This window comes from Mesocricetus auratus, unplaced genomic scaffold, assembly GCF_017639785.1.
Source record: "Mesocricetus auratus isolate SY011 unplaced genomic scaffold, BCM_Maur_2.0 Super-Scaffold_100004, whole genome shotgun sequence".
NCBI lineage: Eukaryota > Metazoa > Chordata > Mammalia > Rodentia > Cricetidae > Mesocricetus > Mesocricetus auratus.
The window spans coordinates 2,186,451-2,201,793 of NW_024429189.1; the positions used below are offsets into that span (position 1 = coordinate 2,186,451).

A 15,343-nucleotide genomic window follows, 5' to 3' on the forward strand; every position below is an offset into this window, starting at 1 on the left:
CTGCACTAAGTGGTTCCAGGGAACTAGCTACCCTTCTGCAAGGCTAACTACCACTGAGAAGGAGTGGAGAGACAATGTGTCTAAAGGCACCACAAGGCTTGGGTTATAAAAACCAAAAGTTATGTAAGACACTCCAAGGAGGAGAGGCTGGAACTGTAGCTCAGTTACAGCACTTTTCTGGCATGTACCAGGCCTTAGGTTCTCCCTGGGGTGAGGCAGGAGAGACTGATCAACTTCTGAGTTTGTTTTCCAGGTGACATGAGGGAACCTTTTCTGTCTCTGGTGCAACAATGACATTGTGAACACTATTTCCACTTGTCAAGAGAGGGGCCAAGGGTCATAATACCTGTAAACTTACTTTCAAAGTGGCTTAGCTACACAATACACACGTTTATGACTTGAAATGCCCATAATGACAAGTGTGTGAATGGGAAGGTCTTTTATACTTCCTATGTGACCTCAAGTTGGAAGAAACCAAAATCAAGGAAGGTGGGGCTGAGGCTTGTGACAGAAAAGGGTCCCTGAGTGGGTGTGGGATAGCAGACAGCACAGGTATGAGCAGGAAGGCATGCTGGCTGCTGAGGAGGCCTTTGAAGGGTAGGTTATTAGCGATCTTTGTTTCCCTGTAGTTTCCACCCTGAACACAGACAATTTTGAGAATCAGAAAAATAAAGAGTCCCAACACAAAACACAGGTGGCCTGCTGAGTGACACTGCTCTTGGGGCCTGGACTCTCCCTGCTCACTTCTTACCTCTCCCCGTTTTCTCTGCTGTCCTTCCCAGAAGCACTGTTGACCGAGGGATCTCTGGGATGCCCGTCCTTCCCGGATGGTGGCTCCTGCAGAGAAGAATGGTGGGGCTGGACAGACAGCCCATGCTGGGGTGGTCTGTCTTCTCTGCACTCCTGCCTGCAGGAGTGGCCGAGGGCAAGGGCCTATGGAGCAGCTGGCGGTGGGAACAAGCCAATGATGCATGGGCTTCGTTACCAGAAACACCCTCTGGAGACCAACACTGTCTTTGGAGACAGCGGAGGTGCCACTCCTAACATCTATCACTTGCCAACCTGGGTATAGATAGCTTACCCACTTCCTGAAGAAGTCCCAGGAAGTCCTCTCTGAGCATGGGAGGAGGGGGACTGGACTGAGGGCTCTGCACACCTCTCCTCGTCCACCCTCATTCCTCTGTCCCCTACACAAACTAACCACAAGCAAGTCAGGGGCCTGCTGAGGGACACCACACAGCTGCTAAGTGGCAGTCAGCAGACTTGACCCCTTCAGGGCTGTCTGCCTCCTTCACCACTACACAGAATCTTTCAGGGTCATGATCTTAACCAATGACAGTTTCAAAGAGTCCAGCTGCTCAAACACACAAATGTGAATTGCCTTGGGCAGACTAGCTGCCTCCATACCCAGTGTCGATACAATTCCACAATGTCCCTGAGCTGTCATGAGTGGTGGTGAAGAGACCTTGGAAGTACGGGGACCATCATCAGAGAGTACCCCACAGTGGGGCTGGGCACAGACTCCCTCAAGTACACTCTGAGGTGGATGATGCTATGACACAGGTCACTAGTGGGGATGCTGGTTCAGCTCTCACAGAGCCAAACTCTGCAGCAGGGACAGCTCCTTATGCTGTGCTGACATCTAGGGGGTGGAGGTGCCTTGGCAGGGACAACTAAAAGTCCCAGGGAACTACGGCCTGACTATTCCTAGTAGAGGACCATGATATTCAGGCTGGCCTTGCCAGTGCAGTGATCCCTGGTAGAGATTCTGTCCTTGAAGACCTGACCTCATTCTCTAGAGGACCTCTGGTCTCCTGGGGTCAGTGCCTCTGACCTCATCTCCTAGGGCATGGGAAAAGTGACCTCTGAAGCATTTCAATTTGCCCGTTTTGCTGAACCCAAACTTGGAAAGCCTCCTGCTTCACAGAAGCCTTGCACCTTGAAGCCACACACTGGGCAGCAGGATACTACAGGCATGGACCTCGAGCACTCTGCTCTCAGGAAGGACAAGTGTGGATATCCATCACTTGCCTACTTCTTTGGGAGTAACTGAGGGCAGTGAGGCATGCTGGGAGGATCTGAAGGACAGGAGTAAAAGTTTCTCTTGGAAGAGGGAGATCAGCACTCGAGAGGGATGATGGGAAGAAATTTCAGCGAGCATCTGGGGCTGTGGCCAGAGTCCCCACCAGTGGCTTCTGGAGAGTTCTAGAGACTCGTCCAGACAGGCTCTGAAACGTGTTGCACTCACTGAAGCAGAAGCAGGGCAGACCTCTTCCAGAAGCCATAATCCATAGGATGGGCTGGCTTCAGCAGGCTTATGGAGACTCAGCCAATAGAAGCAGCTGCAAGGAAAGCCACCTCGAGGGGGCAGTGGCCGGCCCATGTACAAGGCCACCCACCCGAGGTTACTTACTCCTCGAGAGGGAGCCGGCTCCTTGCTGGTCTGGCCAGAGGAGTACAGATTGACATAGTCATCCCCACCAACCTCCTCACTGGTGGCATTTTCACTCTAGGAGGAGACAGAGTAAGAGGAAAGACAATGGGCCAGGCCCTCTGGCCAGCCTCCACAGCCTAGAGAGGGCAGCTGCAGGGAGGGCAGACCTGGGTTAAAGGATGCTCCTTTCACAAGAAAGAACAGGCCTGCGAGCTACCTCAGTTATCCCTGGGACGTGTTTCCCAGGCAGAGGACAAAGTTGCTCTCACTGTCTCTTGTCCCTGTGCTAGTTCGGCCCCAGTCTCCTGCTGGACCTTCTCCAAAGTGCTCATTCTGGAAACTCCCAGAAAGTTGCTCCACTTGTAGCAGGGCCTGTGGGGCTCCCCAGTATGTAGCAGGGCCTGTAGGGAGTCTCAGTACAGTGGTCAAGAAGCAACATAATTGACAACTCAAGAATCTAGAAAAGTCCCCACCCATCAGACCCTTTGCCCCTCTATCTGTCCCCTCCGCTCTGTGGTGCAATTCCTCCCTGTGCTCTGGTGAAGCACAGGGACCCTTGCATTGGCCCCACAGGCAACCTTACCTCTGCCTCTTCTACTCCACAAGTCTGGACCTCTTTACAGATACACACCAGAAAGCTCGTAGAGTTTTCTACCTTATCCTTGTGACAATTCACTGTTCTAAACGGTTACCAGTCCAATACCTAGCATGATGGGAATTCTATATAAAAGATTTGGTCTCTGCTCTGGAAACAGGTGGATCAATACTACCTTTTGAGGCCCCCACATCAATCCAGCCATGCTTTGAGCGGGCTCGCGCCAGCAGCAGACTGGGCCAGACTGAGCAGCATCATCATTTTTCTAGAAGCCTGCAGGCCTAAGTGCAGATGTGCACAGAAGTGTCTGTGTCGAGTTCTCACCGAGTCAGTGAAAGAGGTTTCAGAAGGAAGGCGGACAGGGTTCCCATGAGAGCTGCTGTCCTGAGAAGACGAGAGAGGCCCGTCCACGGTGCTGGGAGGCGGACTGCTTACGGTGGGCACCGCTAAGTCCGAGCTCTGGGACGCGTGGACAGGTGGGAAATGTGGAGAGGAAGAGGAGGTAGGCGGAAGGAAAGGTTGGACGGAGGCTTGGTGATGAGGCATGAAGTCCTGGGAGTAAGACCTAAACACAGATTTGTACTACAGAACCCAGGCAGAACACACACACAACAAGAATGTGGGAAGGAGAAAACAGACAAGAGAAAAGGTGGTTAGGTTAGCTGCGGTTCAGCACCGGTGACCTGCCCTATCTTTCCTAGTCAGGAGCCGTCAGCCATGCAGACAAGCCCCTTCCAGACTTGCACGCCTACACTGCTTTCAGAAGGCTTGTCACCGACCAGCACCCTCCCAACAGCAGGGTGTAGACTGTGGATTCCTGTGTCCAAGGACAGGACATCCAACCCACCATGTTGATGACCACATGTGCCTTTGAGGTGGAAAGGGAACCTCTACTACCCTACTTTTCAGGGACCCCAGGGCTAAACTCTCCGTCACAGGCATTTACTCATTTGGAATCTTTTGGAAGACTCCCTAGCTTATCCCTTAAAAGGCAAACTGACATCTTTTAGATACTGTAATGAGCCTCAGGCCCTGTCCCTTTTGTTAGTTTTTTCAAGACAGGGTTTCTCTGTGTAGCCCTGGCTGTCCTGGAACTCGCTGTACAGACCAGGCTGGTCTTGAACTCCGAGATCCACCTGCTTCTGCCCTCTGAGTGCTGGGATTAAAGGCGTGCACGACTGCTGCCGGGCTGTCTCAGGTCCTTTTAGAAAGGGGCACAAGCCTCAAAACTGACTGGAGGAGCTGCACTGCAGACACTAACGGTTCCCCTGACTCATTTCCCTCCTCGCTCCTGCTCTTCGCATAGTTAACAAATGCAGTGAGTTTACAACCCTTCTGATGTCACGTGTCACAGGCATGACTCTACTCCAACTTCTCATTTGACAGAAAAGTCAGATGCCAGACTGAGAAGTGTCTGCAAGTCCTCACAGCTTCTGAGGTCCCGGGAGCATGCTTCAAGTCCCCAAGCTGGGGATCTGACCACCAAGCTGAGGAATGTGGAGTGTGTAAAGCCATCATGCCTGGTAGAGGTTTGCCATCAACGCTGCTAACCACCACAGGACCTGGGAGAACAGTGTGAGGAGGGTACTGTTGGCCTCATGTATTCACCACAGGCACCAACTGAAACACACACACAGTTCACTTGAGTGCTCTGTGCATTTTCTGTGGTGTAGGACTTTCAGAACCCACCGGGGAAATAAGAAAAAGGAGTAAGAAATGAAGCTTTAACTGAAGCAGATGTTAGGGTTTGAATCTGAAATGTCGCCAGGCGGTGGTGGTGCACTCCTTTAATTCCAGCACTCGGGAGGCAGAGGCAGGAAGATCTCTTCTTGAGGTCATCCTGGTCTACAGAGTGAGTTTCAGGACAGCCAAAGCTGTTACACAGAGAAACCCTGTCTCAAAAGACAAAAGCAACAACTACAACAAAAATATGAAATGCCCAGTTCAGGCTCTTGTGCTGAACACTTGGTCTCCAGTTGGTGGCAATGTTCTAGAATGCTGTGGAACCTAGCCAGCCGAGGTCCATCACTCAGGCAGCCTTTGAAGGCTTTCCTGGCACGGGTTCCTGCCTCATACTCTTTAATTCTGGGTCAGCTGTGATTTTCAACACAGGCTGCAGAGCCTCTGACATCCCCCATTCCGGTACTTTCCCATCAGTATGACTCTGGACAAGTATGTTCTTGTGCACCAGTGTCTTCATCTTTAAAATGGGGTGAGCTGGGTGTGGTGGTACATGCCAGTAATCTACTAAAGGAGACACAGGCAGGTGGGTCTGTGAGAGTTTCAGGTCAGCCTGGCCTACACAGTGAATTCCAAGACAGCCAGGGCTACAGAGAGACCCTGTCTTAAAATGACTCCCCTCCCATGATGGGGTGGAAGGGACAACCCTTCTCTCAGGGGACAGCTGTGGCCATTCAACAAGACGGTGTTCTGCCGGTTCTCATCATGGCTGGTGCAACAGGCCCATATTCAACACCGCTGTCTTTTTCTGCCCCAGGGAGCACAGGAGGCAACGCATATTTGCTGGACCAACAGATGCTCTGAATAGATAAATTATAATTAAACAAAATTTTAAATTACATTTATTTATTAATGTGTCTATACATGTGTGGCGGTTAGAATCAGTCCTTTCCTTCCACTCCATGGGTCTGGGGATGCAACTCAGGTCATCAGGCTTGGTGACATGCACCTTTACCTGCTGAGCCGTCTTTTTTTTCTTTTGAGGTGTGGTGTGTGTGTGTGTGTGTGTGTGTGTGTGTGTGACAGAGAGAGAGAGAGAGAGAGAGAGAGAGAGAGAGAGAGAGAGAGAGAGAGAGAGAGAGAGAGAGAGAGAGAGAGAGAGAGAGCTGGGGGTACAGGGTCTCACTATGCAGTCTTCAATGGCCTGGTACTCACTGTGCAAACCAGGCTTGTCTTGAACTCACAGAGATCTGTTTGCCTCTGACTCACAAGTGCTGGCATTAAAGGTGTGAGTCACCAGGCCTGTTTGAGACAGGGTCAGGCTATATAGATCAGGTTGGCCTCAAATTTGTTTTTTTATTTTTTGTTTTTTTTGAGACAGGGTTTCTCTGTGTAGTTTTGGAGACTGTCCTGGAACTAGTTGTTGTAGACCAGACTGGTCTCGAACTCAGAGATCTGCCTACCTCTGCCTCCCCAGTGCTGGGATTAAAGGCGTATGCCACCAAAGCCTGCCTAAGAAAACTACTTTTCCACTAATTCATGTCTTCAAGCATATTAAATATAACAATATTTGTAAATGTGTGATTTGGGGGAATTGTTTAAATTCTTTTTCCTATTTTCTTTCTTCAGGATAGATTATTTCAACAAGGTTCCCCCCCAAGACAGGGTTTCTCTGTGGCTTTGGAGGCTGTCCTGAAAGTAACTCTTGTAGACCAGGCTGGTCTCGAACTCTCAGAGATCCGCCTGCCTCTGCCTCCTGAGTGCTGGGATTAAAGGCGTATGCCACCACTGCCTGGTGGCCTCATATTTGTAATCCAACCCCAATATCCTGAATGCTGGGACTAGCTGAATACCACTATACCCAGATATTGTTTTTATTTATTTTAAATAACTGCATGCTTTTCTTTTTCTTTTTTGAGATTTATTTTTGTGTATTAGTGTTTGCTTCAGAAGCCAGATGAGGGCATTGGATCCCCAATGACTGGAGTTATGAACAGTTGTGAGCTGCCAAGTGGATATTGGGGAATTGAACCCAGGTCCTCTGCAAGAGCAGCAAGTGCTCTAAAACTGCTGAGCTCCCTCCAGCTCCTGTTTTTATTTTTTGAGAAAGGATCCCTTGATATGTTGTTCAGGCTAGACTAGAACTTACAATCCTCCAGCCTCAAGCTCCCAATTAGCTGGAGTCACACACTGACTGATTTCATTATTAATTAGGATGTCTAGAGCATTGCGAGCCCCCTAGCAGCAGCCCAGCAGTGAGCAGGGATGACTCAATGGAAAGGAAGGGGCAGGAGCAGTCTGTGTCTCGGGGACAAAGAGGCCTGGGTGTCTTCCTCCCTTTTAGCCCCTGCTCCTCTGCTCAGGCATTCCAGTTATGCAGTCATGCTGGGACATGAGCCAAGCTTGAGAAGTACCTTTCCAAGGGCTGGCGGTGCCAGGAAAGGCTCTCCAATCACCAAAAAGCACTGCTGGCCCTGGGCTGCTCTGGATGGCTCCCGGGATTCCAGAAACTGCTGGGGGGCTGGGCTCAGATCACACTGCTTCCATGGGCCCCGGTTCTGTCAGGCCCTTCAGGATCATGTTCACCCCCAGAGCTGGGAGAGGGACACAGATGGCCATCTCACAGTCACCCGTCCCTCAGCAGCCTGTCCTCTATTTTGGGATCTGGGGAGTGCTTGGTGTTGCTTCTGAGATCCCTGTGCAGCAGGAATTTGTATTTATAGCCTGAGAAAGGCTGTTTGGTTGGAGGATTCTAGAACACTCAGGGTTCCTGTCTGAGACCTGCACACTGCTGAGGGATAGAGTGGTGCCAGCAAGGGATACTTGAGGACCTGGGCAGCAACGCTCAGAGTGCCTGTATCAGTCATCTCATGCGCTGACAGGGAGTGCTGCTGCCATCTTTCTGAGACTGAAGGAACTCAGACCACCTCCCTAATATCCTGTGCTGGTGGGAGGTGGCACAGGGTGGCCTGTAACACACTGAGTTCTGAGCGTGGCCTTCATCTATCTGTCCCGATCTGCTCAGGGGGTTCTTCCGCCAAGCACTGTATGGTGCTGGGTAGGCATCATAAGCCAGGGATGGATGCAGAGCAAAGCCCTGACTGTCAGATAGAAAAGATAGAAGCAACACCCGGCTCTTCTGAAAAGAGCTACTGATTTTTGTAGTAAAAAACATGGTGGAAGCTGATAGGCAACCTATGTTTGCTTGTAGTCAACTCATTAAAGGCAGAGCCATTCTATGATGGTCAAGCTCCAGTGACACCTTTTTTCTTAGTCCTGGCATAGAGGGGGTGAGGTCTGTGGTACCTTGGCGGGAAAGCAGGATAGCATATTTCCTAGCTACTTAGCTTAATTCTCCAGCGGCCAGGCAGCTAGGGTGTGAGGGGGCAGCCTGCACATCAGTAGTTAGTAGTGAGAACCGGAGCACAGGCAGGGATCTGATCCAGCCCTGCAGAGTTCCCAGCTTGCACGACAGCAAGAATGCTGCTACAGGTCAGGGAACCTCCCAGAGACAGGTCATCCCTGCATCAAACATGCTCAGGACGGCTAGGTTTTAGATGCTCTTAGAAATATGGATATGAGCTGGGTAGTGGTGGCACACCCTTTAGTCCCAGCACTCGGGAGGTAGAGACAGGCTGTCCTGGAATTATCTCTGTAGATCAGGTTGGTCTCAAACTCACAGAGATCCGCCTGCCTCTGCCTCCTAAGTGCTGGGATTAGGGGTGAGTGCCACCACCGCCTGGCCAAACAGCTGTTGTTTTAAAAGGTCACTAAACACAGTAACAGGATGTTGTTTTCATAATTTAGGAGTGTTTCCTTGGACTCTCCCTGGGTGCTGCACTGAGCCCTGGCCCTGGGCCCAGAGCACCCTGCCTTCAGCAGGGATGTGCAGCAGCAGCAGCAGCAGGCTAGGTAGGAAGCCAAGCTTCAGCTGCTTCCCTGGGGAGACTGCTAAGGCTGCTTCAGAGACGGGGTATGATCATGTCCTGGGTGACACTGCTCCCCACTCCCCTTGTGCTCTTGCTGTTTTTCCTGCTCCCCATCCTGTTGACGAAAGCCTATATTGGGGCTGTCTTATCCAGGGGTGGCTCTCATTTGAGGCTCCTCTGCTAATGACAAATGCAGAGTTGCAAAGCCAAGTGGTAGATTGAGGCTGACGCCACGAGTCTCTAGACATGAGACCTGTTACAGGCCATTTGTCTTTGTCCCTGGCAAGGAGAGGCAGTGACATGAGTATTGACCTTACCAAGAAGGGTGACATTAACACCACAGAATGCCCAAACACCCTCTCCGTTAAAACAAACATCTTGGTGCATTTATTTTGAAAAACCATTTGAAAACTCTAAAAACAAAGACATAAAAGAACAGCTAAGTGGACCGAGTGTAAAACAGATGAAGTCACTTCTGTAACGTGCTCCTGCAGCCGCGGTTCCGAGGCTCCTGTGAAAGCCCTGGTCCTGCCACATTGCCTCCCAAACTCCACTGCATTTCAGAGCACTCAGTGCTCACTCAAGTACAGCCTGAATGGCCTCAGCTCTTAGAAAGACTTCCTACAGACTAGAAGGGAGCTTCGCTCAGTCCAGCATTGGTGGAACTATTCTCATGGGCTTGAGGCCCTGGCAACCTGATGGCCTCTAGCATGCCTTTAGAATACTCATATGTGCTTGACAACACACACACCTCCAAAGCCAGCCAAGAGTTATCTCTGATCAGCTATACTGGATCTCAGTATTTACTTGGCCACAAAATAGTTTACGAGCGCCAACTTGACGCTGTACTTTTCTCTTCACGAAGGGGATGTGAGTTCTAACCTTGGCTCTGGCTCAAGACTGCAAGCAGATGGTGACTCAGCTTCTCTGCCTTGCTGTCTCCACATCCTGAATGGGAAAAATATTCGGTCTCAGATCTGTGAGGAAGGTCCTGGACAGGTGGCAGTGTGACAAAGAAGAAAGGCAGTAGGCATCTGTGAGGAGCAGTGCCCTCAGGGGCTACGCCATCACATGACCTTCCTGGAAGCTGGGCTCTTGGGTGTCAGATAGAGTAGGGTGCTATAGCAACATTCGGTGTCCTGGGCTGGTCCCACAGCCCTGACCTGCCAAAACGTTGTGGCATAGATGACAACAGTAAGCCTGGGGAAGCTATGTCAGAAGCTTATGGGAAAGCCCCAAGTCAGACTCTATCCTACTCCCTTGTCCCTAGCATAGTGAGGCAAACTGGACCTGCCCTCCCTTCTCTGAGTTGGGAATGTATTCAGTGGGGCCTTCATCAGGTGGGAGAACCATGGGAACCCTGCTGATCTGCAAGATAAGTCTGTCCTTGTTGGAGGCTTTATGAGGTGCAGAGCAGGGTCTAGGCTGCATACACACTCTGCAGTGATGGCCTGCGAAGCCTGGGTATTTTGTAAGGACAGAAAAGCATAAGGTAAGCCTATTGCAGGGCCCATAGCTTATTTCAGGGGCTGGATGCAGCCTCAGGAGACCATGTGAGTGCTGGCCCTGGTGCTGCAGGGATGGGAGTATTGCACCACAGAAGTAGGGCATGGGAGAGCAGAGCAGGGTGCGACTATGGCAGCATGCAGGAGAGAAATGCGCCAGCTCCAGGCCAAAGGATTTGCAGGCCTGCAAGGACCTGGGGGCTGGGTGAATGATGAACATGGGGGTACACATGAGTTTGTGGAGCCATTTACAGCACAGAAGAGAAGAAATGGTCAGGTGAAGCAGAGTGAACACTCACTGATCACCTGCTACATATTGGCCTCAGGGAACTCAGCCTAGTGATAGACAGAAGTCTTCACAACAATAGCTAGAGACCCTGGGACATCAGACCTGAGCTTGGAGACTGTACTGTACTGCCAAGTGTAGCCAGTGAGACAGGGATCTATGAGGCGGCTTTCCACAGAGCAGGCACTTTCTCCCCCATAAGGGGAGACCCCTGCTGCTGCTAATGCCAAGAACCTTTTATGGGAACCCGGGAAGCCAGGCAGGCCCAGGGAACAACCCAGGAGGGAAGTGGCCCTAAACAATACCTCTTTGCCCCTGCCCCCACCCCCCATACCTTCCTCGAGTGTCGGTGTGATTTTTGCTTTGCTCAGGGCAGGATGAGATAGGACAAGCAAGGGTGAGTCTGAGCCCGCCTTCATGCCCCACCATGGGTGTACCCCTTCCTGCCCACTGCTATTCTCCATTCTCTCTCTTTCATCTCCCCCTTCCTGTTTGGTTTTCAGGTGGTGTGCCCACAGTATCTGTGTTGGCTTTTGGGTGAATTCTCAGGGATAGTTCTCAGGAGACACACAGGAGCATTGGTGGAGTGAGTATAAGGAGCCAGTCCTACATCTCAGGAGGTGGCTCTAGCTGTATCTACAGCCACAACACAGAAGCCAAGTGTTTATACGAGGCCTGTGAAGGACATGTGTGAAGCCCCCAAACCTGGATCCAACTGCTCAGAAAAGACTGTGTGAGTCCAGAATGGGAAACCTGCTGCTTTATAGCCCTTTTCAAAATACTGGGGTCCATGATGACATACACTTAGCTTTTTTGGGGGTGGGGTGGTTTTGGGGTATCAAGATAGGGTTTCTCTGTGTAGCCTTGGCTGTCCTGGAACTCACTCTGTAGACCAGGCTGGCCTCGAACTCACAGAAATCCGCCTGCCTCTGTCTCCCAAGTGCTGGGATTAAAGGCGTGCGCCACCAACGCCCGGCTTGTACTTAGCTTTCTTATCCCAAACATTTTTGTTTTAGTATCATTATGGGCACTTAAACATAACCTCTCAAAATGAACCAGCTAGCTATTGTACTTATCCAGAATTGGATGGGAAAGAAACCTGTCAACAGAGCCTAGCATCTCAACAGGTGTCTTGGTGGTGGTAACATCTAAAATGGATGCTAGTGAAGAGAGGAGGCGCAAGGCGGCCTGGGGGAAGGGAGAAGTGACTGATCCTCTACTACCCGCCTCACAGGATACAGGGGACTGGCCACCCTTGTGGTCACCAAGAGTCTCAATGCTGTCACTATTGATCAGGACAGAGAAGAGACATGTAAAGGGGATGGCTGGCCACAGTGTGGAGGGAGCTGGGAGGAAGGTGGGCAGTTCCACAGCTGGGCTACAGTGAGGACACACCTTACAGGGAGGCAGAGCCTGGAAAGCCACAGAGGCAGAGTCTAGGTCAGGAAGAAGGCCTGTACCACATGTGAAGGCTTGGGTAGCTTGGGGAAGGCAGGGAGGCCACCTCTCAAACACAGGGACACAGCAGGTCCATGGTGGGATGAGGCCACAGTTACGAGGGCCAGGGACAGCCTCCTGGGCTGCACCAAAGGCTACTCCTGGCTTCCCACATGTCTTGCTTTAGTCTCCTCCTCACTGCTTTCAGTACCTTTCTTGACAAGCAGGTTTAATGACCCTGAAGACATGCGATTTTCTTGGCTGCTGCTCACGTCTTCGGGAACGACGCCCACATCAGGAAAGTACAGGAGCTGTGGGCTGGAGGCTAACCCTGTGCCTAGCAGCTGAGCTGCAGCCCACTTAGGGACCAACTCCAGGCTCAGTCAACACCAAGGGCCGTGTGGAACAAAGGTCCTGTGTGGTCCTAAGGACTCATGGGATAGCTGGTGCTGCTCTTTAGCCCACCCGCGACCGCAGGGCACATACTTGTGCGCCAGATGGCTCTTCAGAATGGCTCCTGGGCTTCCTGCCGGGCCATCAACCCTGAAGCAAGACCCTGGGCTTGCAACATTTGACTTCTTTCCTCGTCATCTGTCTCCCAGACACCAATTGTCCTTTGATACATATCACCTTCTTTCTCCCCATGTCCTTCTACTGTGACTCCCAATGTCAGCCACACCTTGGCTTAGCTCAGTCTCTCTTAGCTTATCTGACTGCCTACTGAACCATGAGTCCCTCTCAGGCATGCGACCACCCACTTCCTTCCTTCTTGTAGCTAGCCCACACCTGCTGATCATGGTGCGAAACCCCATGTCTAGGTTCATCTTAGAATCAACCAGAGACTGTGTAATGAGCTGGCATGACACTAAATCACTCCCTTGGGTTCTACCTTTTAGGTGACACACACTCTAAACATTGAAGCCATTATTCCCGGTGCCTTTTATTGAAACAACACATCCTTTAAGTGTGGCCCCTTGGACTCTTTCTTAGAGCTGGAGCTAAGAATACAGAGTCACAAATGCAAAATGCCTCAACATTCCACAAGGGTGACACACTCAGACCTAAACTTAAGAAAATGCCCTTGAACGTTCTGCAATTCTGTAGCAAACAGCCCAGTTCATCCACAGTCTTCCACTAACAGCTCAGAAGTAGTTACTCCTAGGGTGTGTGTGTGTGTGTGTGTGTGTGTGTGTGTGTGTGTGTGTGTGTGTAACAGTCAAGGGCTAGGATTGTCTAAAACCAAGTTCTGCAAGGTCGGTGGAGGGAGCTTGCTAGAGGTGCCTTCTGAGGAACCAGGCTATCTGTGTGGTAGGGCAGAGGTAACCCAGCCTGTCCTATACACCCAGCACTGCTGCTATGAGAAGGGAGGCTCCACACTACAAGGTCCTCCTGAAGGCCCTGGACATTGAATTGCAAACCCTAGACAAAGGTGGATACCAGAAAACAAACAACTGAGAATCTGGGCAAGTTTTACAGTCATCTATCCAAGCTTTTCACCAGGGAAATGTGTGTGTGTGTGTGTGTGTGTGTGTGTGTGAAGTCATTGCTTTCCTCCTGAGCTTAGGATGATAACCAGGACAAGACTAGAGCCTGGAACTCAAGAGGGCAGTGGGACAGCTTCTAAGCTTCCCACGTACATGAGATGTCATGTGATTTGATACTGTTCTCTCAATCACACTGTGATTCCCAGGAAGACATTAATACTTGAGCTCAAGCTGCTTTCAAGGGAAGTGAGCTTGGCTCTATTCTTTCCCTTCAGCTCTGGGGCAAATGCAGACTCCAGAAAGGCCAGGTCTCTTTGTGTCACCACGGAACTGTTTAGTCCTCCCCACACTGGCCTGTGTCAAGATGACAGTCAGTATCCCTCCCCTTGCCCTCAACAAGTAGTCCTTGTGACCCCACTGAGTGGCTACCGTGTGGTGACCCTACGTCAGTTCAGAGCTTTGGCCACAGGGTGCCTGACGCTTTTCCATTTGTTACCTTGGAACCCTGCCAGCTGCTACAAGAACAAGCCTAGACCAGCCTGGCAGTGGTGACAAACTAGCCCAACTGTTCCAGCTCAGGTCCCAAAGATGTCTGCCTGGGCAGACTAGCACAGAATCCTCCGAATGTGAGCAGAGACAAAGGATTACTGCCTTAAACCATGGGCGGTCAGCGGTTTACACAGCATGAAGTAAGCAAAGGCGCCTAACCATCATCGCTCTTGTACCCAGTTACCTGCTTTCTATGTGAGGATCACTCCCCTTAAACCCAGCCCAGGGAAAGCAGAACACAAGAGCAGAAATGGGTGTGCTCTGTACCAGTGTCATGCTCCGGACAGCACAGCCCGGCATTCCCGTACCCCCAACCACAGGCCCCAAGGCCCAGGGAACCAAGTATTCAGAATCTCTCCTGTGGACAGGCAGGGTCTGCAGACGGACAGGACTGGTAATGGGTGGCACCGTTGTCCAGGAGGCACAGGCTTCAAGCATTAACCGCACACGTTTCCAAGTGAGGAAAAGCAGGGAGGGAGTGACTCACCGAGGGCACAGGCAAGCTGCCGTGCCGGTTGAGAAAGGAGTTAGACACGGATACACTGAGGCCCTGAGCGGCACTGCCGTCCTCGGGGGTGAAGGCCACTTTAGTTTGCTGGACACAGTAGGAGACAGAGAAGGAAGAAGCAGCATAGGAGGCCTGCTGGGCAGAGGGTGAACGAGAAGGCAGGGAGGAGGAGAAAGCAGAGAATGGTCAGCATAGGCAGTGTAGCTGTGGGGTCTAACTAACCCTGCAAAGGGATAGAGGCTGCCTGACTCCGCCAAAGGCTGCCTGGACCAGAGGCCCTGCCCTTCTGCCTCGTGACGGATTCTAATATCAGCTTTCAGAAAGACTGCAGAGGACAAGTGGGCTGTAGCCACACAGACGTGGGCTATTCAAAGTGGAGTAGACATGTGTGGTCATTCTGGCCTCCGAGCTCAGAGCCGAGTCAGTCCATCTGCGCCTCACCTGCGCTTCAGTCTGGTCCCCATCAGAGACTACCTGCTGGCCTTGGACCTCCTCCTCCCCTCCTTCCCTCCCTCCGTTTTTTGAGATAGGGTTTCACTGTGTAGTCTTGGCTGTTCTGGAACTTGCTCCGTAGGCCAGGATGGCCTTGAACTCACAGAGATCTGCCTGCCTCTGCCTCCCAAGTGTTGGCATTAAAGGCACAGGCCAACCCTGCACATCGTGGGCATGTCTTAGAGAGCTTGGTGGTCAGGGTCTTCACTTGGAAACTGTAGTGAACTCTTGTAGCTTCTGTGTACATTTGGGGGAGGGTTAAATGAAGTACCATGCACCTAGCACTCCGAGTCCTGTCTATCACTGTAAGTTCAACTGCCACCACTCTTTTGCGTAAGATGTGCACACTCCTATATGTGTGTGCTGGAGACAGGACACACCCAGCAACTGGCACAGCCCGACCTGTGGGAGGCCAGGGCTCACCTGGAGCTGGGCTTTGATTTC

At 51.4% G+C, this 15,343-nt stretch overlaps 1 protein-coding gene across 20 annotated transcripts in view; it reads right to left on the bottom strand.

Moving 5' to 3' along the window:
* Positions 1-15,343, bottom strand: part of Rapgef1 (Rap guanine nucleotide exchange factor 1) — a 114,859-nt gene that overhangs the window by 16,203 nt on the left and 83,313 nt on the right. For 9 of the 20 annotated variants that reach the window (XM_040745091.1, XM_040745102.1, XM_040745099.1 and 6 more), the window contains 4 exons: positions 14,387-14,542; positions 3,354-3,611; positions 2,414-2,509; positions 752-837 (listed from right to left, as the gene is read on the bottom strand). In XM_040745091.1, the coding sequence (XP_040601025.1) occupies positions 752-837; positions 2,414-2,509; positions 3,354-3,611; positions 14,387-14,542 (596 nt within the window). The remainder of the gene's footprint in view (positions 1-751; positions 838-2,413; positions 2,510-3,353; positions 3,612-14,386; positions 14,543-15,343) is intronic. The other 11 variants (XM_040745108.1, XM_040745106.1, XM_040745109.1 and 8 more) reach the window with 5 other exon arrangements.